The sequence below is a fragment of the Platichthys flesus genome, chromosome 6 (assembly GCF_949316205.1).
Source record: "Platichthys flesus chromosome 6, fPlaFle2.1, whole genome shotgun sequence".
NCBI lineage: Eukaryota > Metazoa > Chordata > Actinopteri > Pleuronectiformes > Pleuronectidae > Platichthys > Platichthys flesus.
In genome coordinates, this window is record NC_084950.1 from 667777 (window position 1) to 687031 (window position 19255).

The following is a 19255-nucleotide window of genomic DNA, read 5'->3' on the forward strand; positions in this document are numbered from 1 at the left end:
ATTCGTGAGAGCTTAGTAATAGGCCCTTGGGAGCAATTTAAGTTTTATTCTTCACTTTGAATCTTTTCAGAAAAATCTTCAAAATGAACATGGGGCTCAAATGAGAGAAGTATCCGGAAATAATTCCTTGAGTCCTCGTGGCTGATATAAGCACAGGTCCAAGAGATCTGAGAGTGACATGTCTTCGAAGGAAACAGTCTCACCACCTCAAATATCTAAAGCTCATGTCTGAGGACCTCCGTGTGGGGATCTGAGAGCAGTTTGAGTGTTTTAGTACCCGGGGTATCTAAATGAGGGTCTTTTTTCACCTCTCGCTCTTTTGGTAGAGCGAGCTTGACTCCCATTCGTCGTTTTCTGCAACTTTATCGAAATGTGTGTGCGACCGGTGGACGAACACATGGCCCGGATTCGTAAAGGTTGAATCCAGACGTGATCAAAACTTCTCATCTCATCTCATCTCATTTTCATCCGCTTATCCGGGGTCGGTCGCGGGGGGAGCAGCTCAAGCAGGGGGCCCCAGACTTCCCTTTCCCGGGCCACATTGACCAGCTCTGACGGGGGGATCCCGAGGCGTTCCCAGGCCAGTGTTGAGATATAATCTCTCCACCTAGTCCTGGGTCTTCCCCGAGGTCTCCTCCCCACTGGACGTGCCTGAAACACCTCCCAAGGAAGGCGCCCAGTGGGCATCCTTACCAGATGCCCGAACCACCTCAGCTGACTCCTTTCTAAGTAAAGGAGCAGCGGCTCTAATCCGAGTTCCTCACGGATGGCTGAGCTTCTCACCCTATCCCTAAGGGAGACGCCAGCCACCCTTCTGAGAAAACTCATCTCGGCCGCTTGTACCCGCGATCTCGTCCTTTCGGTCATCACCCAGCCCTCATGACCATAGGTGAGGATAGGAACGAAGATCGACCGGTAGATCGAGAGCTTTGCCTTGCGGCTCAGCTCTCTTTTCGTTACAACGGTGCGGTAAAGCGAACGCAATACCGCCCCCGCTGCTCCGATTCTCCGGCCAATCTCACGCTCCATAGTACCCTCACTCGCGAACAAGACCCCGAGGTACTTGAACTCCTTCACTTGGGCTAAGGACTCATTTCCTACCCGGAGTTAGCAATCCATCGGTTTCCTGCTAAGAGTCATGGCCTCTGATTTAGCGGTGCTGATCCTCATCCCAGACGCTTCACACTCGGCTCGGTGATCAAAACTTCTTGACTCCAAATTTGTCCGAGGTTTAACCCACAAAACAAACTTAGCTTAAAGTGGTTTTGTAATTTCTGCAGAGTTAAAACAGTAAACTGTAAAAACACTGGACTGGGATCGACTCTTTGCTCCGTCACAGACCAACTTCATGCAACTGGTTCAGAACAGAACGAACTCTGGTGTCACTTGTATGATATAGAAACAGTTGGAGCAGTTTATCATCTTCTTTGATAGAAGCTGAACAGTTGTTGACGTGACTCCTCTGATCTTTGTCACTGTTCTTCTTCAGAACTCCATTAACTTTGCTGTGAGTCTGTATCATCTGTGGCTTCACACTGAGGGGTCAGAGATTTAGAAACAAGAGTTTGAGACAACCTGAGGAAACAAAGCAGGCTGAGTCAGAAGCTTCCTTTAAATCCATGGTTTTTATTCCATTGAAAAGATTTGTTAACTTTTCTGGAAACTTTTAAAAACATGAATCTTACAACCTGAGCTATTGTGAGCAGAATGAGACAGTTCCCAGATCAACGATTCACTTTGGGGGTGATGACACATAAAAACTCACAACCAGCTCCTCCCAGTCAGGACATGTGACCAGTGAACAACAAGCTGTGAACTGTGGGAGCTGAGTCACTGCAGGGAGTGAACCAGAGGGGGAGGAGCAGAGATCTGTTTCTGTTCAGAGGAAGTGAATCTGTTCTTCAGTCTCTGGCAGCAGCTGAAATGGAGCAGCAAGAAGTTCACCTGGACAGAGAAAGATTCTGGTGCTCGATCTGTCTGGATCTACTGAAGGATCCGGTGACTACTGGCTGTGGACACAGCTTCTGTAAGAGATGTATTAACACCCACTGGGACAAAGGGGAGGGGAGAGGAAGCTACAGCTGTCCTCAGTGTAGAGAGACCTTCACACCGAGGCCTGTCCTGGAGAAAAACACCATGTTAGCTGATTTAGTGGAGGAGCTGAAGAAGACTGGACTCCAAGCTGCTCCTGCTGATCACTGCTATGCTGGACCTGGAGATGTGGCCTGTGATGTCTGCACTGGGAGAAAACGGAAATCTCTCAAGTCCTGTTTGGTTTGTTTGGCCTCTTATTGTGAAAAACACCTCCAGCCTCATCTTCAGTCAGCTCCATTTAAGAAGCACAAGCTGGTGGAGCCCTCGGAGAAGCTCCAGGAGAACATCTGCTCTCGTCACGACGAGGTGATGAAGATGTTCTGCCGCACTGATCAGCAGTGTATCTGTTATCTCTGCTCTGTGGAGGAACATAAAGACCACGACACAGTGTCAGCTGCAGCAGAAAGGACTGAGAGGCAGAGAGAGCTCGGGCTGAGGAGACAAACCATCCAGCAGAGAGTCCAGGACACAGAGAAAGACGTGAAGCTGCTTCAACAGGAGGAGAAGGCCATCAATGGCTCTGCTGATAAAGCAGTGGAGGACAGTGAGGAGATCTTCACTGAGATGATCCGTCTGCTGGAGAAAAGAAGCTCTGATGTGAAGCAGCAGATCAGATCCCAGCAGGAAACTGAAGTGAGTCGAGTCAGAGAGCTTCAGGAGAGACTGGAGCAGGAGATCACTGAGCTGAAGAGGAAAGACCAGGAACTGAAGCAGCTCTCAGACACAGAGGATCACAACCAGTTTCTACACAACTACCCCTCACTGTCACCACTCAGTGGATCTACACACTCATCCAGCATCAGGATCCGTCCTCTTAGGAACTTTGAGGACGTGACAGCAACTGTGTCCCAGGTCAGAGGTCGACTACAGGACATTCTGAGTGAGACAGAGACAGAGATTTTACAGATTGTGTCTCAAGTGGATGTTTTACTGCCACAACCAGAGCCAGAGACCAGAGCTGACTTCTTAAGATATTCAAAGAAAATCAAACTGGATCCAAACACAGTAAACAAACATCTGTTATTATCTGAGGGAAACAGAAAAGTTACATTAATGAGTGAAGATCAGTCTTATTCTGATCACCCAGACAGATTCACTGATAGGCCTCAGGTCCTGAGTAGAGAGAGTCTGACTGGACGTTGTTACTGGGAGGTGAAGATGAGGAGAGGAGGAGGAGTTGGTGTAGCAGTCTCATACAAGAACATCAGCAGAGCAGGAGACTCACTTCAATGTATATTTGGATCAAATGATAAATCTTGGTCATTATATTGTCATGGAATCAGTTATTACTTTTATTATAACAGCATCCATACTCGAGTGTCAGGTCCTTGGTCCTCCAGAGTAGGAGTGTACCTGGATCACAGAGCAGGTGTTCTGTCCTTCTACAGCGTCTCTGGCTCCATGACTCTCCTCCACAGAGTCCAGACCACATTCACTCAGCCTCTCTATGCTGGAGTTACGGTTTATTATCCTGGAGACACAGCTAAGTTTTATAAACTCAAATAGACTCGAGTCAAACACTGACCTTCCTTTATCACACATATTCAGTTCTCACTTTGTAAAGACAGAAATCTATAATTACACTGACATGAATGTGTTTGAAAGATGTAATGATGCTGTGTTTTTCTAAATCAAAGTAGAAATCATGTTTTGTGATGTTTTAGAACCTGTGTTGATCCTGATCCTCATCTATGAGCTGATTGTTTGTTCTTTTCCACGTGTGAGACGGAGGTGAAACAAACTGATTGTGTGTCCATGAACTCACTGAACAGACTTTACTGGTCCAATCAGTTCATTTTGAGTCTGAGTGAAAATTTGTGACAAATTTGAAGAAAGTCCCCGAGGCGGTCTTCACAAGAATATGATGCACAGACGGACAAACTGAAGACATACTTCCACTGGCCACTAGGTGTCTCCCCCGGGGGAGAACATGTAGTGGCATCATTGTCGGAGGAGAAAAAACCTGCTGCTCCAAATTCATCATAAAACATACCTTTAAAAACTTGAGAGCTTTTTTTTATTGTTTTGATTTGTTTTTATTACGTGTTAATGTCATCAGAGGAAAAATACACATGTAACTTAACTCTGTTTTTAAAATAATAAAACCTCAATCGTCAATGCTTCTTGTTCTTGGAGGAAAATGAAATATACATATAAATATATAAAGAAAAGTACAAAAAATTGTTTTATTAAACCTGATAAATAAACTGTCAGACAGACTATTCACAACATGAAAATAATGAGTGACTCACTGGTCTGATACTAATATTTTCATACACTATTGATAATATTCATCATTACTCCTCAATAGGTTTTACAGTTTACATGAAATTATATCAAAGGAGGAAACACAACAACAACTTGACTTTACGTCTCATCCCGAAGTTTAATCAGCGTCGTCTTTGATCTGTGGAGTTTTCATCATATTTAGGACAAAATAACTTAATCAAATAAAATCCAATTAGATAATCGTATATTTTTCGTGTATATATCTTATATTCATCGTATATGTATAGTGTATTTATTGTATATCTTTAATGCTCCTCAGTGGACTCAGGGCGTCAGAGTCGATCAGATGTTGTTGACATGTTGTCCTGGTCTCAGTCACTCATGTCTCCCAGTCCGTCCTCTTCCATCTGTCGTCCAATGACCTCCAGCTGCATCGTCTTCTTCTGTCCCTTCTGCTCCGCCACTCTCTCCAGTTTCTCTGATTGGGCATACCAGGGCTGAGGGGCGGAGCTGTCGCAGGTCCTGCCTCCTCGGCGGAAACCTCCTCTGCCGGCTCGGACCAACCCCCACCCCTGCAGCTGCGCCTCGGACCCCCCCTCCTGGACGCCTCTGGTCTGGTCCAGCTCCTTGGCGCTGAGAGACGACATCCGGACGGGAACCGTGTTGCCGAACTTGGAGTAGTCGACGCAGTGGCGACCGTCCTCCTCCGTTATGATGGAGACGAAGCGCCTCCCCCACAGGATCTCCTCGGGGGTGTAGGAGGTGCGGGCCTGCATGGTGATCCCTGTGGTCTCCACTACGCCTAGAGAAAGATAGAGAAGAAGAGTTGGTGCTGAACCCTGCATCTCATGCTCAGCTGCTGTTTTACAAACTTAGATTCTGCTTCATCCATGATGAGATAAGATAAAGTAACATCAGCTGATCCTCGGCAGTGACGGACAGGTGTCACTGGGACGTCACATGGATCTGGGGGAGCTCCTGACCTTCAAGGATGACGATGATCTCCAGGTCCTCGGCCGCCAGCGACTGGGCGGAGAGCTCGTACAGGGGGCTCCCTCTCTCCATGGTGTGGCTGATGATCAGAGGAGAAACCAGGAAGATGCCGTTGCTCCTCAGAGGGTTCTCCACCTGGATGTCCAGCTGACACACCGGGATCACCTCGCCCTCCGCCGTGACCGTCCGCCGGATCACCTGCAGGGAAACACATGCATGCAACTGAGGAGGAGAATCAAACCTTCGCCTCCTGAGGCCAGACGAGTCGCAGTCTGGCTTCAGCTGAATTTAAACTGTGGCCGTGCTCTTTCGCAGGAACACCAGGAGACCAGGACCTGCTCAGCATCCAAGCGATATGGCTGAAAGCTCTTACCTGCAGCTGGACAGTGGCAGAGATGATCATACTTTTCCTCAGGTCTCCGACTCTGAACATGAAGGTCGGCCGACCGTTGCGAGGAGCGATGACGGCGTTCCTGGAGAAGATGAGTGTCTCTGCGCGGCGGTTGGCCTGAGCCGTCTTCATGAAGACGCAGCCGAGCATAACGGCGTTGACGATGAGCCCCAGGATGTTCTGGATGATCAACACAGTGATGGCCAAGGGACACTCCTCCGTCACCATCCTGCCGCCGAAGCCGATGGTCACCTGGGGAGGATGGGACACAGCTGATGAGACACATCGCTACACCCGGGTCAGGCAGAGACGCTAACAACACCGCCCACCTGGACTTCTATGGAGAAGAGGAAGGCCGAGGTGAAGGAGTGGATGGCAGTGACGCAGGGGACAGGGCCCGGCTTGCCGTCAGGGTCACGAGGCTCCAGGTCTCCATGGGCAAAGGCCAGGAGCCACCAGATCATAGCGAAGAGCATCCAGGAGCAGAGGAAGGCTGAGGTGAAGATGAGCAGGGAGTGCTGCCACTTCAGGTCCACCATGGTGGTGAAGACGTCCTGCAGGAACCGACCCTGGAAGCCACCATGAAGACCAAGGTGAGTAAACCTGAGTTGCCTGATGTCCAGTGTTGACCCCCCCCCCCCCTCCCACACCCACACACACACACACACACACACACATTACATGTGGACCTATAGCTACAGGTTGAGCAGCATGAAGCTGAAACCAGAGAACGTTTGAGGTCTGAACTCATGGCGATGAATCCCCTGAGTGCGACATGATGACAGAAGCAAAGTCCCGTGTGTACCTGCTCCATGATGTTCTTGTGGGCCACGTTGCACGACCCGGTCTTTGTGATGAAGCGAGCTCGCTGAGATCGAGACCGGCTGCGGTTCGGCTGGTTCTGGTCCTCGGCCAGACGGGTCAGCAAGAAGCCGTCCGGCAGGAGGCCCTTCCTGGCCAACATGACGCTGCTGCTACACACACACACACTGCTGCTACACACACACACACTGCTGCTACACACACACACACACACACACAAACACATTAACACACACACACACACACACACAAACATTCACACACACACACATACACATATACATCAACATACACATATACACACACACACACACACAAACACACAAATACACATGCACACAAACATTCACACACACACACATACACATATGCAGACACACACATACACACACACAGACATATAAACACAAACACACAGACATATAAACACACACACACATACACGAACATACACACACAGACATATAAACACACACAGACACGCACACACAAAAAATGTATTTTAAATTTTGTTAGAAAAACACATATTATGTAATCCATTTATCTGTGTGTGTGTGTAGTGACAGGTGACATGGAGTCATTAAGGATTCTTCACCTTCATCATCTTCATCATGTATGAATTCATATCAGGCTGTTATGCATCGCGCATCAGCTGTGGTGACGTCAGAGTCGATGTAAACAGCTGATAAACGTCACGTTACCTGTTCAGGAACCGGATGTGACTGTTTTGTTCATGTGGACGTGAGATGAGCGGACCTTATCTTCTCGTCTCTCCTCCATCTCTTCTCTCCATCATCTCTCCATCTTCTCTTCTCCACCAGGATGTGGACTCCAGGTCCACACACAGCTTCTGCTCCTCTCCTTCAAAATAAAATACCAGCTATCCTCATACACTGCAGGAGAATAGGTCCATCATCAGATCAGCTGTACAAATAAAACATTTGAATAAACACTGGTCACTGTGTTATACAAATTACACAGGAAGTTAAATCTCCGGACAGTTACTCGTTTATTTGAAAAACGTTAATTATTGAAGAAATAATAAGAACAGCTTTGAATGAGCTGGAGAAGCAGATTTTACTTTAAACTCCAGAGATTCAGATTATTGTGTTTGAACATAGAGAAAATCAGCAAATTATCCTGTTGTTGAAGCTTCAGAAATAAATAAACCAGAAATAAATCACATAGAGTTTCAGAAAGTGTTTTACCATGTTCGTGTACTTTATTTTGAAAGGAAACTGAAGCGTGTTCCGGTGCTGTGTGAACATGATGAGTTCTGCCTGAAGGGGGCGACAGAGCAGATCTTCACTGAAATATAACCTCACGTTGAATACAAGAGAAAGTATCATAGTAATTTCATTCATGAAAATAATTTAGTTTTACTGCAGAAAAAAACGAAGAAAGCACTTCAATTACTTCAAGTTCCTGTGATGATAGAAATATAACATCATCACATTCTTTAATTGTATTTAATATCTGTCCACTGCACGGAAACAAACACACAAATACATCAAAATAAGCATAGATATGAAATATAAGACTTTTAAATTAAAATGATCATATATATTGTTGAAGACATTTCCTTCCATATTATGATGTGTGGACAGGGACGAACTCTTTATGTTTTATTGTACAATTAGATTTCTAACATGGTGCAGACGCCATGGAGCTGGACAGGAAGCTGTCTGAGCTGCAGAGAGAGAGGCTCTGGAGAGAGAGCAGAGGTCGACAGGGAGCTGAGAGACAGAGCGCTGCTGAGACATGGCCGCCCTGCAGCCAGAGCTGACGGCTGTAGAGAGACACAGAGCGTTTGTTGAAGGAGCTCAAGACGAGTTGGAGAGAGAAACAGCACTGTTCAGAAGAGAGAGGGAGGCGGTCAGAGGTTCGGCTGAGAGGACGAAGGAGGAGGTGGTTCTTTAGACCAGGTTCTACCAGAACCTGGGCTGAAGATCTGGACCCGGACCAGCTGGATACCAGACAGAGACTTGTGTCTTTGTTCCAGAAGCTGGTGGAGAAACTGTGAGAAACTGAAGCAGCGGATAAAACATACAAATAAAAGCACCTGAATTGCCTCTGATCTGCTCCTGTTCTTTCAAAATAAAAGCACCTGAATTGCCTGTGATCTGCTCCTGTTCTTTCTAAATAAACGCAGCTGAGCTGGGATCAGCTCCTCTTCAGTCTAACCGTCTTCTCTGATGAAGGATGAAGACGTGTCGTGGGTTCGTGTCCCGCCGGTGAGGAACTGGGTCATGCACATGTTTAAACAGAGGCTGCTGGTTGCTCTTCATTAACCCTAACCCTAACCAGTTTAATCAATTCATTAACACAATATTCATTTGCAACTATTTTAATAATCAATAAGTTGCATCCAGAAATTCATCTGAAAAATAATCTGATCAAACTTTACTGACAATTACAAAGGACCATATGATAAAAAATAAATCTGAGAGTAACGTCATAATAGCAAATAAAGGTTTTTTTTATACGATATGATATTTTATGTATTAACCTCATTAATATTTCATTCTTATTAACAGTTGAACTAAGTTAAATGTTTATACAAATGTTTGTTTTCGATGACTCTAAACCCCGCCCCCCGGGCTTCGGGTCACCTGACGGAGGGCAGGCCCGCCGGGCGGGGTTATCGAGCAGCCCCTCCTCTCAGCGAACGGGATGCTGCTTAGCTTCTGGTTAGCCTAGCTTAGCTTAGCTTAGCTCAGGTAACGGTAACCGGTTCATGTACCGACGGCTTCTCTTGTGTCGCGATGACGTGAAGCAGCGTCAGGCAGCGGCAGGCTCAGCTAACGGGGCCGGGGTGTTGGGCTCGCTGCTCGGGTTAGCTGACTGGGCTAGCCCGCTTCGGTCCGCGGTTCAACAGGAGCTATCCTCGGGGGACACAGACAACCAGCGGCCGGTCTGAGCTCCGGTGAATCCGCGGCGGCTGCGCTGCACGTGATGGACGGAGCAGCGCTGCTTTAGGAGGAGGAGAGCGGGGAAGCTCCGGGTGCAGTTAGCATCAGGCCTGAACCACAACACTGCTTCCTCCCTTCCTTCCTTCCTTCTTCCTTTCCTTGGTCACTTCCTTGGTCACTTTCTCCCTTAGGATGGAGTCCGGCCTCAACCCGATGCCACAGTTCCCGGAGAACTCCTATAAAAGTAAGTGATGTTCGTGTTGATGTGTTTCACACCTGTAGGCTGCCCTGTACAGGTGTTGACCTTTGACCCCTGCAGTGACCGAGGAGGACGTGAAGAGGCTGATTGAGTTCAGGGCGTCCAACGAGGCTCTGTTCACCGGGAAGAGAAACTCTGCCAAGATAGCGTGGAGGTATGAACCAGGATCCTGTAGCATGATGTGTGGTATGTCTCCTCTGCTGCTGAGCTTGATTCTCCCCCCCCCCCCCAGCACCATCCTGAAGGGCCTGGGTCTGGAGGGGAAGCTGACCGCGGACCAGATCGCCAAGAAGTGGGACAACCTGCGGACAAAGTACAAGGTAGGGTCCGGGTCAGGGTCAGGGTCAGGGTCAGGGTCAGGCGTGTCCACATGAAACTCAAGTTCTCACTAACACTTTCACCGGAGTGCGGTTCACACCTCCTGACGGGTCGGGAGTCTTGCATGGGGTCCTACAACATGACTATTTACAAGGGGGGGGGGGGCTGTGTGTGAATCAGGCACAAAGTCACTTCTGTCTGTAGGTCGAGTCCAGCACCTGCAGATGGACGCTTCGTCCACGTCCCCCGGACCTAGAGTTTCCCTTTTAGATAAACAATCCGGTCCATCCAGGTTAGGGTTTCATTTCTCTGATTACACACATGTAGAACTCGCCAGCGCGGTGTAAACAAGAATAAACATGTGTGCTCAGATATGTTGGCTTCTATTGGCCGGTTGTGATGATCCCGTGGTGGACGTAGTCAAACCTGTGAGGGGACAGACACAGCGTGGACACGTCTGCTGCATCACAGACTGTGAACTGATCATTAGAGATTTGTTATGACCTCAACAACAGTGATGTTTGTGAAGGTTTGATATTAATCCAACATTTAGCTTAAACTGACGATTCCACACATGATGTATTATTCTGAAAACTCTATCAAAAAGAGCGATATTAAAGTAGATATATAAAAGTCACAAACAGTTCAAACTTCATTAGTTCTTATCTTCTTCAATTTGGTCAAAGTATCTCTCACATTTTTACTTTTTCCTTTTTTGTGTGAAGACTCTTTAAATAAGAATCTGAAGAGGTCTCTTCCGGTGTGTATGTATCTGTCTGTAACGCTTGATGTGTCTCCCAGGATCTGAAGCAGCCCTATCAGGGTCAGGACAGCATGGGGGGTGTCGTGGAGTCGTGGCCCTGGTTCCACATCATGGATGAGGCCATGCAGGGTCGACTCTACAACAGCAACCTGGTGCTCAGCCTGGAGCCCAGCACCGGCCACCGCGGCAGCAGCCAGTCCAGCCAGACGCAGGAGAACACGGACATCCTGGAGTTCCTCATCAAGACGGAGATGGAGGATTCGGTGGCAGCGGAGACGGTGGAGGACGATGGGATGGATCCCACGGAGGCTCCTCCTACAGAGGGAGTCCCAATGGGCTGGAGGAGGATGACCGAGTGCTCGTATAAAAGTAGGCACCTCCTCTTCACTGTTGTATCAACACAGTTTAGACGTCGGTTTCTATCCTATCAGCCCAGAACACAGCGTTTCCTTGATCTGTAGAACTGTCCGTCTTCTTCCAGCAGAGTCTTTGTCTCTTCAACTTAAACAGTTTGTTTCTGAGCTGGTTATTAAAACCTCTTCCTCCTCTTCAAAGTGACGGAACCAGAAACCGAGCGGATGATCAAACTTCGAGCGGCGAACGAAGCGCTCTTCACTGGCAGGAAGCATTCAGCCAAACCGGCCTGGAGGTGAGTGGAGGTGGAGTTCACCACCTACACTGTGGCAGTGGTGGCGCCACCATGTGGTGAGCAGCGAGCAAACGGGTTGTGAATTATTTAGTAACCGAGAGTTGGAGTAGAACATTGGGCCTCGTTCACTAACATGTCCACAGAGATGTTCTTAATTCCGCAGAAAAAATTTGCATGCCCAATATCTCCAAAAGATTCATGACACCAGCCGACTCGCCACCATGCGTATGTTTGTAAATCAGAATCATTCTAAATCGACATTATTTAGGGAACTGCCTCTATTTCCCTTCTTAAGGACATTAGTGTGTCCTCCGCAGTGAACGCTGTGTCCTGCACAGAGCTGAGCTGTGGACATTTCTCTGAGATGCAGGCTCCAACCTCTTTATCTTTGTCTATTAAAAACCTTTTTAGAGTTTTAATATATTATGCATCAAGGTGAAGGGGTGTGTGTTTACATTTTCTAGGACAGCCGGGCCTTCATCATTTAGGATCATGTAGTCAAGCCACTAGAGGGAGCTATTGATAAACCAAGAAATGTCTCAATATAAAATAAACATCAATATCTTAAAATCCTAAACCAGATGAAACCTCACACGGTAAATTAATGATCATCTTTATTTCAGTCTGGACGATACAGTTTGCTGTGCGTGTCCTGGTTGTGTCTCAGTCTTCAGATTGTGTGTCTGTTGTCCTTCGGGCAGGGATTGATTTTGAGCATCATGTCTTGCAGAGCCATTCTGTACGAGCTGGGTCTTCAGGGGAAGCTGACCACTGACCAGTTAGCCAAGAAGTGGGACAACCTGAAGAGGAGGTACAAGGTAGGTGCAGCCACCTCCAGCTCCAGAAACCACGCCCCCTTTCTAACACCTGCCACCAAGCAGCTCGGAGGGCGACGCCTCCTTCTCTCTAGTTCCGTCGCAGTCGACTTCCTCCCGTCCGCTGACGGAGGTCCGGATGTGAATGTCCAACACAGATTAAGATTAAGATTTCCTTTGGGTTCAAACATGAACATTTGTAAGATTAATATCGCATTGGTTTACCAGGTGAAATAGGCCTGGAGCTCAATATGGTGCTGTTGACCCTGATGCCATCACACCTCAAACTGACAGGGCAAAGCAACTGACAGGGCAAAGCAACTGACAGGGCAAAGCAACTGACAGGGCAAAGCAACAGGCTGCTGCAGATCAGGAGAAACGTCCAGAAAGGAAGAGGGGATCACTTTACTACAGATATGTTGACAGAGAAATTCAACAAGAGGCCACATCCAGTCCTTACTCGTCACTTCATCCCTGAGAGGTGGCAGCTGGAGAGCTGCATTCTGGAATTTGACATCCATCTCAAAAAGACCAGCGAAACCATCCAAGAGCCAGTAACCAGTGTCTGTCAGTGGTCATGGCCGGAACATAAAGGATGTTCACTCTCCTTGTGCCTCCACAGATTTTGACCAAACGTTCTGCCAGAGCTGGGTTGTTACCCGACATGTGAGAGCAGAGTTTAGAGGAAGTAGCCATGTAGAGTCCCGTGGGCCTGGCGTCCCAGTAGCTGCAGCTGGTGGCAGTGCTGGCAGGACGTTAAGGTCCCTCTGTGGACGATCTGTAGCGTTTTCTGTCTCTGCCAGGAGCTGAAGTTTCCTGCTCGAGGGGTGGAGACCAACCCCAGCTCCTGGCCCTGGTTCTACCGGATGAACGACGCCATGGAGGGACGTTTTGCCAACGTGGCTCCCATCCTCACGCCCATCGTGGAGGACGAGGACGAGGACTGCGAGCCTCTGTCCCCGGCGCCCAAGAAACGAGCGCGCCGGAGCCGGGGGGGGATGGCGGAGTTCCTGACGGAGTCGGAGATGGACCTGCTGGTGGACCATGAGGAGAAGAACGGGTCCACGGCTCTGGGAGAGCTGCACCGGATGTCGGAGTTCACCTATAAATGTAAGAGGGATAGAAAACTGTCCAATCAGGCGGAAGCTGGATTTATGATTTCACAACTTTCAAACATTTATGTTTCAGAAAGTCCTCAAATCTGCTGATTGGGTTTTAATCAGTAATTCACCAATTCTGAATTGAAACGATCACAGGTCAGAATATCATGATGTATTTTCATGTTGTAATTTAAAACTATGAGACTCACAAGTAGAACACACAAGTCACATGACCAGTCACCTACTTGGTCATGTGATGTAAACAGGAAGTAGATTGTCTCTCCAGCTGGTTGCTTAGTAACAGACACTCCTGAAGCAGGAGCTGTGATGGGGAGGTGGAGTGTAAGTGACAGGAAGTGCTACTGACAGGAAGTGCTACTGACAGGAAGTGCTACTGACAGGAAGTGTCACTGACAGGAAGTGTCACTGACAGGAAGTGTCACTGACAGGAAGTGATACTGACAGGAAGTGATACTGACAGGAAGTGTCACTGAAAGGAAGTGTCACTGACAGGAAGTGTCACTGACAGGAAGTGATACTGACAGGATGTGTCGCTGACAGGAAGGGCTACTGACAGAACGTGTAACTGACAGGACGTGCTACTGACAGGAAGTGCTACTGAGAGGAAGTGTCACTGACAGGAAGTGATACTGACAGGATGTGTCGCTGACCGGAAGGGCTACTGACAGAACGTGCTACTGACAGGAAGTGCTACTGACAGGAAGTGTCACTGACAGGAAGTGATACTGACAGGATGTGTCGCTGACCGGAAGGGCTACTGACAGAACGTGTAACTGACAGGAAGTGTCACTGACAGGAAGTGATACTGACAGGAAGTGCTACGGACAGGAAGTGTCACTGACAGGAAGTGTCACTGACAGGAAGTGATACTGACAGGAAGTGTCACTGACAGGAAGTGATACTGACAGGAAGTGTCACTGACAGGAAGTGTCACTGACAGGAAGTGATACTGACAGGAAGTGTAACTGACAGGAAGTGATACTGACAGGAAGTGTCACTGAAAGGAAGTGTCACTGACAGGAAGTGTCACTGACAGGAAGTGATACTGACAGGACGTGTCGCTGACAGGAAGGGCTACTGACAGGAAGTGATACTGACCGGAAGGGCTACTGACAGAACGTGTAACTGACAGGACGTGCTACTGACAGGAAGTGCTACTGAGAGGAAGTGTCACTGACAGGAAGTGTCACTGACAGGAAGTGATACTGACAGGAAGTGATACTGACAGGAAGTGTCACTGACAGGAAGTGTCACTGACAGGACGTGTCGCTGACAGGAAGTGTCACTGACAGGAAGTGATACTGACAGGAAGTGTCACTGACAGGAAGTGATACTGACAGGAAGTGTCACTGACAGGAAGTGTCACTGACAGGAAGTGATACTGACAGGAAGTGATACTGACAGGAAGTGTAACTGACAGGAAGTGATACTGACAGGAAGTGTCACTGACAGGAAGTGTCACTGACAGGAAGTGTCACTGACAGGAAGTGTCACTGACAGGAAGTGATACTGACAGGACGTGTCGCTGACAGGAAGGGCTACTGACAGGAAGTGATACTGACCGGAAGGGCTACTGACAGAACGTGTAACTGACAGGACGTGCTACTGACAGGAAGTGCTACTGAGAGGAAGTGTCACTGACAGGAAGTGATACTGACAGGAAGTGTAACTGACAGGAAGGGCTACTGACAGGAAGTGGAAATTCCTGGAGGAGTGGTTTCCTGTGGACATCCAGTGGGACTAACTGCTTTGTGATCATGAAGCTGCGTCTGTCCTCGTTGCAGTGACAGAGGACGACACCAGGCGGCTGATCGAGTTACGAGCTGCTAACGAGTCTCTGTTCACCGGGAGGAGAAACACCGCAAAGCCGGCCTGGAGGTAAAGGAGCACAAAACATAAATATTATATAGATGTTGATATTTGATTAAAGAGTTGGTGGGAGTAAATTTTGGGGATTTTGCTGTAATAAAGAAGATAAACAAATGTGAGTCATCAAGTCACAGCACAGAAAGAATCTGAGAACATGTCTTCAGGTTCTGGACTCTCACATCCAGCCCCGCCTCCCTCGCCCTTTCAGCCTCCTGTCCAGTCAGCGTTAGGAAAACTAGCATTCAATGACAATAAAGTTTAATCTAATCTAATTTTAAGTTAGCATTGGTCAAACGATGGCTCAGATCTGAGGTCACATTTTACTGAGTGGGGTTTGTCTACAGGGGGATCGTGAAGGAGATGGGGCTGACGGGGAAGATAACACCAGACCAGGTCGCCAAGAAGTGGGACAACCTGAAGACCAAATTCAAGGTGACGTGTGTGATCGTCCTGCATCTAACAACAGGACACCCCCCTGTCGAACTGACTGTCTGTCCTCCTGTGTGCAGGACTTGAAGTTCCCTCCCCGGGGGATGGAGAACCAGACTAACCCGGCCTCATGGCCCTGGTTCCACCTGATGAATGATGCCCTGGAGGGACGTCTGTCGGGCAAAGCTCCCAAAGTGACACCCATCTGGACCAACGAGGAGGACGCCGTCTTTGGCTCGTCTCCTCCCGACAGAGACTGTTTGATGGCAGAGAGGAGCAGCGTGTCGGAGCTGGAGAGCATGGTGGGGGGGGACAACACAGAGTCTGATGGGAACGTCACCTACATCGACGCCAGTGGGGAGGAGTGTTCAACGCCCTCTGACCTGTCGTACAAAAGTAAGACGAGTTTCCTCGAGAAAATGTTAACGTAAACTTTTCGGCTGTAAAAAACTGTCCACACGTGTCTCACAGTGACCGACCAGGACACCAGGACGATGATCAAACTCCGAGCGGCTAACGAAGGCTTGTTCACCGGGAGGAGGAACGCTGCCAAGGCCGCCTGGAAGTGAGACTCTGACAAAACTCACAGCAACTCAAGTGTCATATTTTAGATGTCGTCTCAATCTGTCGTCTGTTGGTGACGTCTCTCTCTCTCTCTCTCTCGCTCGCCCCCCCCCCCCCCCCCCCAGGGCCATCCTGAAGGAGCTGGGGCTGCAGGGAAAGGTCTCAACCTACCAGATGGCAAAGAAATGGGACAACCTGAAGAGGAGATACAAGGTTCAATTTTCGCTATTTCAAGATAAACCTAGAACCAATCAGGTGAATGTGTTGTAGGACATAGTTCCTCTAAAGCTCGAGTGTTCAAAGTTACTTGAGAAATCAGTTTCAGTTTCTTTTTGAACCATATTTAAACCTGTTGATGTTTAGGACCTAAGGATTTATCCTCTTTCATCTTTCGTCTCTTTAGGATCTCAAGTTTCCTCCTGTAGGGATGGAGAGTGTAGCAGACAGCGCCTCCTCCTGGCCGTGGTTTCACCTGATGAATGACGCCATGGAGGGTCGGCTGGCGAGCAGCGCCCCCCTCCTCGCTCCTGTCACCCAGGACGAAGACCAGCAGCTTGACCCCGCCCCTAGACACAGGTCCCGCCACATCCCACCTCCTCCTCCACCCGCCCCCCCCTCCTCTGACTACGGACAGGAGGCGTTCTGCGACGGCGCCGAGCAGAACCAGCGGAGCTCGGAGGTGTGCGATGGGCAGCTGGGAGGACTGGACAGGGAGTGGGAGATGGTGGAGAGGGAGAGAACAGCGCTGGAGCAGGAGAGGGAGATGGTGGAGAGAGATAGGGCGGCAGTGGAGAGAGAGAGGGCGGCGGTGCAGGCAGAGAGGCTGTGGTTGGAGAGAGAGAGGGCGGCGGTGGAGCGGGACCGAGCCATGGTGGAGCAGGAGAGGGCGGCGCTGGGCAGAGAGAGGGAGGTGCTGGACCAAAGAGCCTTGATGCTGAGCCCGGTCGGAACCTCCGGACATCTCAACGCCCTGATGTAGACCACGGTGCTGTGGGGATGTAGAGCGTCCCTGTAGAGGCTGCTGGTCTGGAGGTCTGGACCTCCTGCGGTGAGGAGTAAGCCAGAGGAGGCGTCGAGCTGCTGCTCCGCTGGGGGGGGCGCCCCGTCTGGATGGTGGCTGCTGATCGTCCACACGTAGCTGGTGACGGACAGATCAGGGACCTCACTGGGCGACTGGACCGGGGGGGGGGTCAACCATCTCAATAGGGGAGCTGTACAGCTCACAGTTCAATGACCTCCTCAGTTACACCGGCACTCCTCACACATCCTCTCATCAGGCTGGTGTCTGTGGATCAGTCCGTCACCACAGACAGGCGGTGATGATCAGAGGCTTCTAATGTCTGACGTGTGACTCCAGTGGAATAATGATGTTCATCTATTAAATTCATGAGTGTCTCCATCCCCATGTTTCTAACAGATACAGTTAATGAGCTGAGGGCATCGTCAGGATCTGAATCTAAGTTCAGATGAGACTATCAGTTCACTCCTGGTCTTCACACCTGGTGTTCACAGGATCCGATCACAGCTCCCAGTTCAGGTGTGGACACTCAGATCAGACAGAGATCTGATCTGAGTGTCCACATTGTGTTATCAGTGTGAACCTGAGTCCGTCCTGGGACACATGGAGGACGTCCTGGGACACATGAGGGACGTCCTGGGACACATGGAGGACGTCCTGGGTCACATGGAGGACGTCCTGGGACACATGAAGGACGTCCTGGGACACACGAGGGACGTCCTGGGACACACGAGGGACGTCCTGGGACACACGAGGGACGTCCTGGGACACACGAGGGACGTCCTGGTACACATGGGGGACGTCCTGGGACACATGAGGGACGTCCTGGGACACATGAGGGACGTCCTGGGACACATGAGGGACGTCCTGGGACACACGAGGGACGTCCTGGGACACACGAGGGACGTCCTGGGACACATGAGGGACGTCCTGGGACACACGGAGGACGTCCTGGGACACACGAAGGACGTCCTGGGACACATGAAGGACGTCCTGGGACAGATGAGGGACGTCCTGGGACACATGAGGGACGTCCTGGGACACATGGAGGACATCCTGGGACAGATGAGGGACGTCCTGGGACACATGAGGGACGTTCTGGGACACATGGAGGACATCCTGGGACACATGAGGGACGTCCTGGGACACATGGAGGACGTCCTGGGACACACGAGGGACGTCCTGGGACACATGGAGGACGTCCTGGGACACATGAGGGACGTCCTGGGACACATGGAGGAATTCCTGGGACACACGAGGGACGTCCTGGGACACACGAGGGACGTCCTGGGACACACGAGGGACGTCCTGGGACACATGGAGGACGTCCTGGGACACACGAGGGACGTCCTGGGACACATGGAGGACGTCCTGGGACACATGAGGGACGTCCTGGGACACATGAGGGACGTCCTGGGACACATGGAGGACATCTCTGAACCTCAGTTTTACTACGACTCAAACTGTTTGTCTTTGATCAGTTTGTATCGACACATCAACACTGATCAGCTGATCATGATCCATAGTTTATTAAACATCTTGGTTCAGATTCACACTCTGCTGACTCGTCTCTTTCACACACTGACTTCATCAGACTCCTCTTCAACTCAGACTGGATTAAATCAACATAACTTGTTATGTACATGTCTTTAAGAACTTCTGAGTGTTTCTAACTGATCTCAGTTCAGCTCCACTCTTCTGCATTGTGTTGCTTTAACTAACAAGTTACTGACTTGTGTTTTCTTCTGCTTGTGTGATGATGATGAGCTCCTGAGCTCAGTGGTTGAATGTGATTCTTCTTCACTGGTCTCACTGGTCTCACTGGTCAGTGCATCGTGATGCTGCGCTGCAGAGACGCCGTCATACAGAGGTCGTTCAGAGGTCGTTCAGAGGCCTTTACAGAAAGAAAACATTTCATAAAGTATAGAATCTGTGTGAAAGTGAAACAGGTCAAACCTGAAGCCTGGAGAGTGTACAGGGTGGAGGCGGGGGAACATGACAGATCAGTC

At 49.4% G+C, this 19255-nt stretch overlaps 3 protein-coding genes across 6 annotated transcripts; 2 read left to right on the forward strand and 1 right to left on the reverse strand.

Moving 5' to 3' along the window:
• The first annotated feature begins 1849 nt into the window (after positions 1-1849).
• LOC133954705 (tripartite motif-containing protein 16-like) lies at positions 1850-4212 on the forward strand. Its single transcript, XM_062389169.1, has one exon. It carries the CDS (start codon positions 1924-1926, stop codon positions 3598-3600), a length of 1677 nt encoding a protein of 558 aa, XP_062245153.1. The 5' UTR covers positions 1850-1923; the 3' UTR covers positions 3601-4212.
• Positions 4213-4214: 2 nt separating this feature from the next.
• On the reverse strand, positions 4215-7345 carry kcnj11l (potassium inwardly rectifying channel subfamily J member 11, like). Of its 4 annotated transcripts, none has more exons than XM_062389149.1 (6): positions 7231-7345; positions 6513-6699; positions 6037-6276; positions 5690-5959; positions 5307-5514; positions 4215-5125 (listed from the first exon to the last, which is right to left on the reverse strand). In XM_062389149.1, exons 2-6 carry the CDS (start codon positions 6669-6671, stop codon positions 4695-4697), a joined length of 1308 nt encoding a protein of 435 aa, XP_062245133.1. In that variant the 5' UTR covers positions 6672-6699; positions 7231-7345; the 3' UTR covers positions 4215-4694. The 4 variants fall into 4 exon arrangements, with proteins under 4 accessions (XP_062245133.1, XP_062245129.1, XP_062245130.1 ...); XM_062389145.1 differs by having other exon boundaries at positions 6513-6702; positions 7231-7339; XM_062389146.1 differs by having other exon boundaries at positions 6513-6720; positions 7231-7339.
• A 1811-nt stretch (positions 7346-9156) lies between these two features.
• On the forward strand, positions 9157-17775 carry zgc:171459 (uncharacterized protein LOC562056 homolog). Its single transcript, XM_062389099.1, has 13 exons — positions 9157-9685; positions 9761-9854; positions 9933-10020; positions 10820-11150; positions 11337-11430; positions 12161-12248; positions 13049-13355; positions 15151-15244; positions 15580-15667; positions 15745-16060; positions 16136-16229; positions 16354-16441; positions 16632-17775. The coding sequence occupies exons 1-13, from the start codon at positions 9634-9636 to the stop codon at positions 17205-17207; spliced, it is 2310 nt and encodes a 769-aa protein (XP_062245083.1). The 5' UTR covers positions 9157-9633; the 3' UTR covers positions 17208-17775.
• Positions 17776-19255: the final 1480 nt, after the last annotated feature.